Source organism: Lonchura striata, chromosome 13 (genome assembly GCF_050655825.1).
Source record: "Lonchura striata isolate lonStrDom1 chromosome 13, ASM5065582v1, whole genome shotgun sequence".
NCBI lineage: Eukaryota > Metazoa > Chordata > Aves > Passeriformes > Estrildidae > Lonchura > Lonchura striata.
Genome location: NC_140715.1, coordinates 15,492,679 through 15,502,633, shown reverse-complemented (window position 1 = coordinate 15,502,633; position 9,955 = coordinate 15,492,679). Strand labels below are relative to the sequence as shown.

Here is a 9,955-nt window from a genome sequence, read left to right as displayed (position 1 = left end):
TTACACAGCCAGCATACAGTAAGGACCAATGTTTATCTTGCTCTGAAGGTAATAATCAATAGGAGAGTTGTAGACACATTTCCCAGCTTATTAGCTGCACACATGAATGGAGTTTCCCACAACATCATGTACAAATGCCTTTACTCCACTCTTAGCTGGCATCAGAATTTGATTAATAACAGAAGACAGAAAACTGGTTTGCACTTTTCTATTAGGATAGAAAATTGTCACCCACATAGTAGACAAACTCTTAGCAGTAAAGGAGCGTAAACAGAAAAGCCCTGAGAGCTGGATCATGGGTGCCACAGGTCCTTTACCACACAACCCTTGGTGGCTGCACTGCTGTGCAATACACACAAGCACCAACCCAAATCCAGAAGTTATTCAGATGCTCTGCCCCACATTTTGTCATTGTTTTCAAGTGTAGACTTTTAGGTTCATTTCCTCAGCTAATACTCTTGAGGTGAGTGTCTAATCTGCCCAAGGTAGAGTTAGGCTCTCCTTCAATGGCAGCCTGCCCTCTGTACTGATTTACAACTTCCTTGAAACAAGCAGAGAGGGTTGATGTTACAGAGTAAATACAAAATAAATTCTGCATTACTGACTATTCCCAAGAGATATCTTGCTCCTTACTTCAGTCTAAGTACTCAAAAGTCAGGCTCTGAAACTTTCTCCTCAAGTCATTTTAGTTATGTAAGGCTCCAGCAAACAACTTGTGTGATAATTTCTGCCATTACAGGCTCTTACTTTGTTCAGCTTTTAAATATTTTAAATTAAATGGCTGAAGTGCTGCTGGATAGATGTCACTCAGCAATAAAGGCTTGTTCTTTGAAGAGCCTGAACTAGGGGCCTTTCCAGCAGGACTGCAGCTCATGTGCTGGGGAATGTCACACTCTGTTTCTGTAGTTCACTGAGGACATTAGGAGCAACCTTATTTCTATTCAAAGCAGAATTGTGTTTGCAAATTACTTTCCAGCATCCCAGCAGTGGATTCTCAGAGGGACTGGCAGGAAGCAGTGATTCCTGTTGTTCCTTCACTCCAGTGACTGAAGGATTTCCCAAGTGACAGCACAGCGCAGAGACAGGACTGTCACACAGCTCCTGTTTGTGCCAACAGGGGATCACAGGATTTGTACTGCACAACCTTGCTGGAGCCAAGCTCACACCAGGTACACAACACAGCTGAAGCACTGTCAGCAGAACACACCTGTCAGTGCCCAGGTACCAGCTGAGCCCCAATGCAACCCTCCAGAGCAGTGCCCAGCACACACCTGGCCAGAACCAGCAGTACCCAACTGTCCAGTCACCAACTACACACTCTCATTTATCTTTCATGTTTAAAAAGGATGATGATCATTTTTTAACTACAATCGTGAGCACTTCTTACTCTACTTTTGATGAACCACTTCATTAACAACTGCCCAGAAGTCTTAAAAAGGAAAAAACAACCAACCACACACATCCATAAAGATATCAGGCTGCCTGACTAAAGTACTACTTTCTCACTGGATACTTCAAAATGTTTATGAACAAGCCCAACAGCAGGTTTACAAGTTTCTCCTCAGTGAAATCTCACATTGCTGAGCAGAGCTCACAGTTCTGCTCCCTTCAGATTTCCCTGAAGCCTCACTAACACCTTCACAAGAACTTGCTCCTTCTGCTGTTTCTGTACCACCAGCACAAACACACACCAGTGGTGAGTTTACAGTGCCCCCAGATGTTACTCATGAAATCAGCACCAAGTAGAGGCCTCACTGCCTCTCCATCCCTTCTGCTGACAACATTTTAAAACAATTGTTTATAATAAATGATCTGCTAAAGGCTTATTGCAGTTAGCATGGAATTTTGTGTCTGAATCTGTATCACACACCTGCAGATATACTATAATTACCATGAAAGCACAGTAGAATCAAACCTCTAAAATTTATAAAGATACAATTACATATAGAAATTACCAGTATAAAGCTGCGTCACTAGATCTCACTGAAATGGAAAAGGTTCAGGTTCCCAGCATTCTGATGGACCAACCACAGAAAGCACTCCAGACATTCTTACCACCCTACCAGGGAAAGGCAGGGACCAAGCCAGCTCCTCAACTCCCCCAATCTCCCATCACTCCTGTCACAGACACAGCTGTGGAGCTTCCTTAGCCAGAACCATAAAGATCAACTCTGGGTTATGCATGTTGAAGACAGCAGAAAATGTTACCAAGGCACAGAATACTAAAAACATGCCAAAAATTAGTTTTCCCACTTACTGTCTTGAGGAAGAAAACAAGAACAAGCAACAACCTTGCTTTTAAGCTGAAAAACTTTTAAAGCCCAGGTCTGTTTGTTTAAAGGACTTTCAGGGCCACCTGCAAATCATAAAGAAGCTGGAAAATTCATCAGTCACATTCTCACTTCTGTCTGTGGATTCATAACCAGAATAATGATATCTCTAAGGATACAGCCTTCTCTGGAGGTCCAGAAAAGATCTGAAGCAAAATCTACAGCATGCAGGAGAAATAGGTACTGGAATAAAATATCTAGGAGCCAGGTTTTAGATATTTACATGTGTCTAAGTGTAATATATGTGAGTGTTTATTAAATTTGGATTATTTTGCAATTCTTTAGTCTTCTCCCAGATCAGTGATCCCCAAAAAGATTATAAACAATTTAAGTTTGCTAGAACTTGTAAGAGATTCACTGTGACAGAGGAGTGTAAGGGCAGCTGGCAGAGCCCAGCACAGCTGTTTATCACAGTACAACAGAAACAGTTCTTCAAACACACATCAGGGACTGCAGAGATAGAGGGTTTTATCAGAACACACCTTTCAGGCAAGTTACTAAATCGTGGCTTTACAGCAAGAAATGTGTTTGAAAGTGCACTGCAGAGAACCAGATTGCAAATATTCTCCCATTAATACTACTGAGCTCTCAATGTGCTTCTTGTGTAACTTCACTGTCCCCTAATACTCTAAACATCATGAAACCCTTTCTTCAGTAGCCAAAAGAAATCACTCTGTACCAACCTTTGTAAAGACAATAAAAATAACTTGTTTCCTTACAGGAACTGTCCCTTCCCCATCGTCCAATACTGATCAAAATAAACACATGTAAGAAAAGCTACCATGAGTTGTTGCAGTAAAAGGACCCAAGTGAGGTAAGCAAGCTATCTCCCACTCCAATGTTCCCAGAATAGAAAAGAAAGGTCTAAATATCAGACATTTGCATGTACAAGCAGCTGCTCATTCTGTTTTTATGCTGATGTTTGACTCTGACCATCTTGATTTGAAAATCTGACTGAGCAAAATGAGATTCCCCCTATCGATCTGTCTTCTTCTCTTCAGAGAAGTAATGATAAAAAATCAGATTGTTTTCAAAGAACTGAAAGCCTGATTTGTATATGCAACAAGCCATTCTATATTAAATCCACTTTCCTCAATGTTACACAAGCGATTTGTTCCCAGACAATGCAGAATTAGTTCACTCTTCACCAAAAGAGCTTTTCTCCATATTTTACCTGTTACCTACAATGAATTTCCAGAGAGAACAGCCTGAACTCCATGCCTATATCAGATTATGAATGCCACAGGCAAAATCCAAGAACTTGACCATTCTGGAAGTTTTCACTGCTACCTCCTCTTTGACAAACTAAATATTGCCACCTACTGACTGCCAAAGCCTGAACTTCAAAGGATTTTTTTATTTCCCTCTCCCAGACACAATGTCCAAGACACACAAGGGTTGTTACAGCCCAGACAAACCAAAAATTGATGTCTGATATTATGAAATATTATTGTTACTCAGTTTTGTTCACTGTTACTTGTTTACTTCCAATGTTCTAACTACTTTAAGATGTCAAATTTTAGTCTGAGGTTTGATCTTGCAGCATAACTATCAAGCACATAGTTTTACAATAAAAGGCCCACCATACATAGCAGAGACACCAAGCTTTATAACAGCACCATGTGTTTGAGATTAGACAGTCCAGAGCCAAGCTTGAATGCTGTGGTCCAAGTAACTCAGAAAAGGTAACATCTGCTGCTCCAAGATTTTTCCATACTCCTGACTTGACAAATAGGGAAAAACCCATGATTTTTCTCACATCATCCAGCTCCAGCAATACCAAAGATATAACCAAACCATGACTTTAATTATTCCTTTATACAATTACACTGCCCAACATGAGATAGCTATACAGCCACTAAAGCATGTCACAGTGTGTGAACAAGGGTTCTGTTTCGCAGCTGCTGCACATATTCCTTTGCTTGCTCAAAGCCAGTCTTTGGTGGCTCTGGGGGAGGAGGAGGACCTTCCACCAGCTTCACAAAGTAGTGGCACCTGCTGATCCTCATCATGCCAAACATGCCCTTGCCGTGGCACCGCAGCCGCTTCACGTAACGGCCCCTGCCCGTCTGCGACTCCGCTGAAGGAAAAAGGACAGGGGAGAGAAGATTACTCAGTCAAGAACAAACTGCTTCAGCTGCAATAAAACACCTGTCTTGCCAGGGTGTTTTTCATGGCTGCTTCTAGAAAGTTAATTCTACTTGGGATTCTCCCCTCCATCTTTCTTCTGTTACATTTAGCCGATCACTGCTACAGAGGAACCCGTGAGCTGCATTAACGCTCTTCAGGAGCACCAAAAAGGAGAATTTAGAAAGCAGGCACACAAAGATAAATATGTGGTGAAGGACAAATCACACTGAGCACTTACTAGATTATACAGCTCTTCTGAAGGTGGTATTTATTTCACTGCCTTTCAGTAGTTTGTCTCATGAATTCCTGTAAGGCTTTACAGACTTCATTTTCCCTCCTTTCTCCCTTTATTGCATTCATCACAGGTATTTTCATTATCTGCACATCCAGTCCTGCACTACAGCTGAGCCTGCTTGTAGCAGAGGCCTGGAAGGCTCCAAAGAATTCTAATCAAATTTCTCTACAGTCCAGGTGACTTTAAGCTTATGAGGTCAGTTGAGTAAAATTTATCCCCTGTTAGACAAAATGGTAATTTATTTCTTTGGGCCTCAAAACACCTAAGAGTAAATATTTCTCTAACATTTTCTAGGCTAAAAAGCACTTTAGTTATTACAAGCTAATCCTGCAAACAATCTACAGACAAGTCTTTTTTATTAAGAAGTTTGCTGTCATTACCCATTTACTTTTATACTGTGTCTGATGGAAATTTAACTTTGATCCTGCAAATCAAGTTGTACCAGTCACAGACAAAGCTTCCAGCATCTCTGTCTGGCAACATTAAAAACTAGACACCATTTGTTTCCTATTGTTCAATCTTCCAGATTTGTGTAAAGGATCTTCCTCTTCAGGATGTTCTGTTCAACAGGGAGCAGAAATTCCACTCTGAGATGGATATATCTGTCTTAGAAATGCTGCAAATACGTGCCTTTAATTTTTTGGTAAAGTTAAATTTAGCAGAGACTGTCCTCTATTCACTTCTGGTGATTTCAAGCATCAAAATCTTATTAAATATAACACATTTCCACAGGTAGGATGACACTTTTCTAATGCACTAAATTTAAAAAACGTACCTATGTGTAAGTTTGATTTGAATTCCACATTGTGCTTTCTTACAGCCATTTCCTGTGCTTCTAACAGAACCTGTAAAAAAAGTTAAAGAAATGGAAATACTGAGAAGGAATTTAAAGAATGCTATTTCTTATCTCTAGATAACATGAAAGAAATTGCAAGTTTAAGTCAGTTACAGAAAAAGTATTTTATAAAGATAAAAACTGTTAAAAGACAAGCATCTTTTACATAAGGAAGCTTCCTGCATAGAATGAAAAAGCTTCAGGATGATTTTATTACATTTTTGGAGAGGAAAGGGAGTGGAAAAGATGTTTTCCACCAGCATTTGTCAGCCTTCTCTCCAGAGACCTTTGTGTAATTAGACATTTGACTAGACATAAATTCCAAAATGAACTTGGTCTATTCAATATTTTCAGCTAATACAGGACATTTCTTTGCCATAATTATACCAGAAATCAATGGTTCAGCCAAGAAAATGAGTAATTTGAGAATTCAAACTACCACAGTGTATTCAAAGCTTTTGTGCCTTTACAGAATTTAGTCGTCTCCTTAATAACGTCCTCCATCTCTTACAGTTTAAGAACCAAAGCACACAGATGTAGCAGCCATTAGTGACCAGGATTCTGCACCTTTTACCAGGAACTTAACACCAAGCACTGCTAAAGAGGACACCCACACGGAATTCATCACCATGACAAGTTAGAACAGCCAACACAGGTGACCCCAACATATTCATAAGTCACAGCATCACCTGACTGCAACAAAACTGTGTTGTTAGAATGTGCTCCCAACAGGCTTCCTTGAAACACAAAAAGCCACAGAAGTAGAAGCACCTCCAAACTTATGGTAACAGATATTGATTTTCAAGTTTTCTGGAAACCAGGAGTGGTAAAGAATACTGTTATTTACCTCTTTGATCACCTTTGCTCCCTTTTTGTCGCTGAATTCCAGCTGAGCAAGAGCCTGATCAATGGACATTCCTTTTATCTGCAATCAAAGTGGTAAAATTAACTTCTGCATTTACAAGTATTTCCTTTCTCTGATTCAGAAGACAATGCTTAAATTATACTGCCATTACAAAAACAAAAATACTGTCATTTCCTTAATTACCATTTCTTCAGTGTAATACCTGCTAAAGCAAAGTACAAACAGCCATTCCCTGTCCAGATCCATGCTCATCCCCAGGACTCTGCTATAAAGATGCTGATTAAACTGTGATTGAATGAGGCTCTTAAGACAAATACAGCAATTAAATTTTGCATTCTCTCAAGTAGAGCACAAAGTACTCTTTGCTTACCAGTTTTGCCAGATACCACATCTTATCTTTGCTGTATTTTATTTCCCTCCGACAGTGATATATTTCCTAGGGGCAAAAGGAAGTTAAAGGATGAGTAATTTTGCTGTGAAAACAGGAATGGAGCATCCATGTCTGCTCCACAATCTATTTTCTTACTAGGAATAAAATAAGAATGGCTCTGCCTACTATGAGAACAGCACATCAGGCATAGCTTTGATATTTGAAACTGATTGCACTAAAAAAAGGTATGGGCACACAGGAAATTTTAATTTAATCTTATAACAGTTTATAAGCAGAAGTCCCTGAAAATGATAATCAAAAGGTTTATCACCATCTTTTCCTCTCATTCTCCCCACTTTAGAAGCAAAGCCTTCATTCAGCCTTAAAAATATTACCCTGCTGTCAACTCAACTTACTGGGAGAGCAAATTAACAATATTACCAGAATGAACTTAATTAGCTCTCGAGAAGTGAAGAGGGTTTCAAGTTTGATTAGCACAAAGAGCTGCCTCCACAGACCCATTTAACATTACTGCTAGCAGGGACCAGCACCAGCTGGTAGAATCTAACATCAATGCAAATGTGAAAGAGATGGAACTCTTGATAATCGGGTAAAACACTGATTTAATAAACAAGTCTGTCAATAGCTGCATTTTCACACACACTGCATCACTCCACAGCAGGGATTTCTATGTCCTAGGCCACAATGTTCACAAAAGCAATCAATAAATGCTCATGGCTCACAAAATACATGCCTAAAAAAACCTCATTTCTTTTCAGATATAAATACTTTTACTTTGCTGAGCAGTGTGTCTAACAGAAGACACAACACATCCATTCCTAATGAAGAAAAATGCTAACAGTGGAATTCCAGAATATCAGCTCTTGACAGTACAATTTAGACCTCCTTGTAGTTCAGAAACTTCTACAGACAGAGGATGGGCCCCTCACAGCTTGAACCACACACTGAGAAGGTGATCAGCTCCCAGGAACTCAAGGCTCCAATGCAATTTAGAGATGGAGAGCATTCCAAGTGGTATCAACTTGTACAACACAGCCAAACTGATAAAATAAAATCCCAAATAATGAGCAAACAAGCTTTCAAACTAGTGCCATGTTCAGTCACCCTGTGCAGACAGTGACAATCTGCTCAACATTCTCAGGTGAGGGCATTCACAGGTGCATCCTTACAGCTGGTCTGCGAGGCTCTCCAGGCAGCTGGGGAGGGTAAACAATCCTGTTCTTCTTCTCCCACTTCCCAATTTTCTGCAGAGATGTGCTGGTGTGGATGCATGACAGAGGAAAGAGACTTCCCGATGCCAGCCACCTGCAAGGCAAGACCACAGTCTCAGCTGCTGAACACAAGGGTTCTTTGTCCCTGCCCAGTTTATCTGGAAAACTGTGAACTTGCTGTCTTGAAAAAGAGAACCAGCACATTTGTATACTCAAAAAACCAAACTATTAAATCCTTTATAGTTTATGTTGGAAAGGCTTTTTAATTCAGCAAGAAGACTCAAGCTTCTTAAAGGAAACCATGAATGTTGGTGTGAGATTCCACATGAAGTGTCCTCAGACTGTCACACAAAGTCACAGCCACCTCTGTTCTGATGCTCTTGTGGGGTTCAGAACTCTCACAAACCATTTTTACCTTTCCCAAGGTACTTTCCATACTTATTTAACTTTTACCAACAACATATTTAGCAGTGAAAATTTCTAGCTTTTCACAGGGCTCTGTATCTCAGAGCATTAGAGGTTTATAAACATTGTGACATTTGAGAAGAGAGGTGTTCTAAACTACTTCCGAAGCACAATTACGTCAATCCAAAAACCAGGGAGCTGATAGCAATAAATCAATTTTCAGGCAGTTTGCTCAGCTCAGATTCTGAAAAACTGAGCTACATTTTGCCCCCTGCTGCCTGGACAAAGCAGCAGTGGGCAGCCACTGGTGACTACAAGAAACAGAAGAGTTCCAGACTAAACACTGTGAGTTTTACTGAGCCTTGAATGTCTTGGTGTGTGTGGCCGTGTGCAAAGCATCTTAAAAACAACAGGCAAACAGAGTATGCCAAAAGGGCAGTGTACAGCATTGTTCACAATAATATGTGAGCAGAAATTAGCACAACACACGTATTTCAATGTCATGGAATATTTCTTCAGGTATTTGCAGGGATGCAGCTGGCAATTCCAGTGCTCCTACAGCACAACTATGGGGTTCCTCCAGAATGAGGGGAAACTTCAGCAAGTGAGGAAAGCAGTGACTGGGAACAGCACAGATATCACATTACTGTGACCTGAACTATGCAGTCAGAGAGAATAGGGATGTCCAACAGAAAGAAGCGAGGAGAGAGACGCCTCCATCGTGGCACAAGCTCTGAATACACAGAAACATGGCACAGGGACAGAGTTCCTACAGCTCCAGGGCTGGGTGGGATGGCCAATCCAGGGGACCCCAGAGCCCAGCCCCAAGCAGGGCAATGCCAGTCCCACTGCCAGGGTGACAGAGCCAGACTCACCTCTCTGGCCGTGCCCAGCTGAGGAGACCTCGTGCCCAGGCAGCACCTGAAGGGAAGGGAAAGTGAAGGAGGCATCAACAGAATGGTAAAACCACAGCATGGTTTGGGCTGGAAGAAACCTTGAAGACCACCCAGTTGCACCCCGTGCCATGGCAGGGACAGCTCTCCCATCCAGCCTGGCTCTGGGCACTTGGAGAGTTCCAGGGGCAGCCCCAGCTGCTCTGGGAAACTCGTGCCAGGGCCTCAGCACCCTCACAGGGAACAATTTGTTCATAATATCTAACCTAAACCTACTCGCTGCCAGTTTGAAGCCATCCCCCTCATCCCGTCACCCCAGGCGCTGTAAATATCCCACTCCATCGCTCCTGCACGCTCCCTTCACATACTGTAAGGCTGCAACTTGGTCACCCCCAAGCCTCTCTTCTCCAAGCTGAACAACCCCAATTCTCCCAGCCTTTCCTCACACGAAAGCTGCTCCATCCCTCCGCTCAACCCGGCGGCCTCGTCTGCAGCGAGACCGTCCCGGAGCGGCGCCGCGTCCCCTCCGCCTCACCCGCGCCCAGCGCCCAGCGCGCCGCCATCTCCCCGGCCTCGCTTGGCGGCAGGGGCGCGGCTTGC

General features: G+C 42.0%; 1 protein-coding gene across 2 annotated transcripts; it reads right to left on the bottom strand.

Annotated features, from left to right (window-relative positions):
* Window positions 1-3,667: 3,667 nt before the first annotated feature.
* MRPL22 (mitochondrial ribosomal protein L22) lies at window positions 3,668-9,934 on the bottom strand. 2 transcript variants are annotated; one of them, XM_085591451.1, is made up of 7 exons: window positions 9,802-9,934; window positions 9,338-9,383; window positions 8,016-8,151; window positions 6,826-6,891; window positions 6,438-6,515; window positions 5,531-5,600; window positions 3,668-4,410 (listed from the first exon to the last, which is right to left on the bottom strand). In XM_085591451.1, exons 1-7 carry the CDS (start codon window positions 9,815-9,817, stop codon window positions 4,199-4,201), a joined length of 624 nt encoding a protein of 207 aa, XP_085447577.1. In that variant the 5' UTR covers window positions 9,818-9,934; the 3' UTR covers window positions 3,668-4,198. The 2 variants fall into 2 exon arrangements, with proteins under 2 accessions (XP_085447577.1, XP_021407905.1); XM_021552230.4 differs by having other exon boundaries at window positions 9,891-9,934.
* Between the last annotated feature and the right edge of the window lie 21 nt (window positions 9,935-9,955).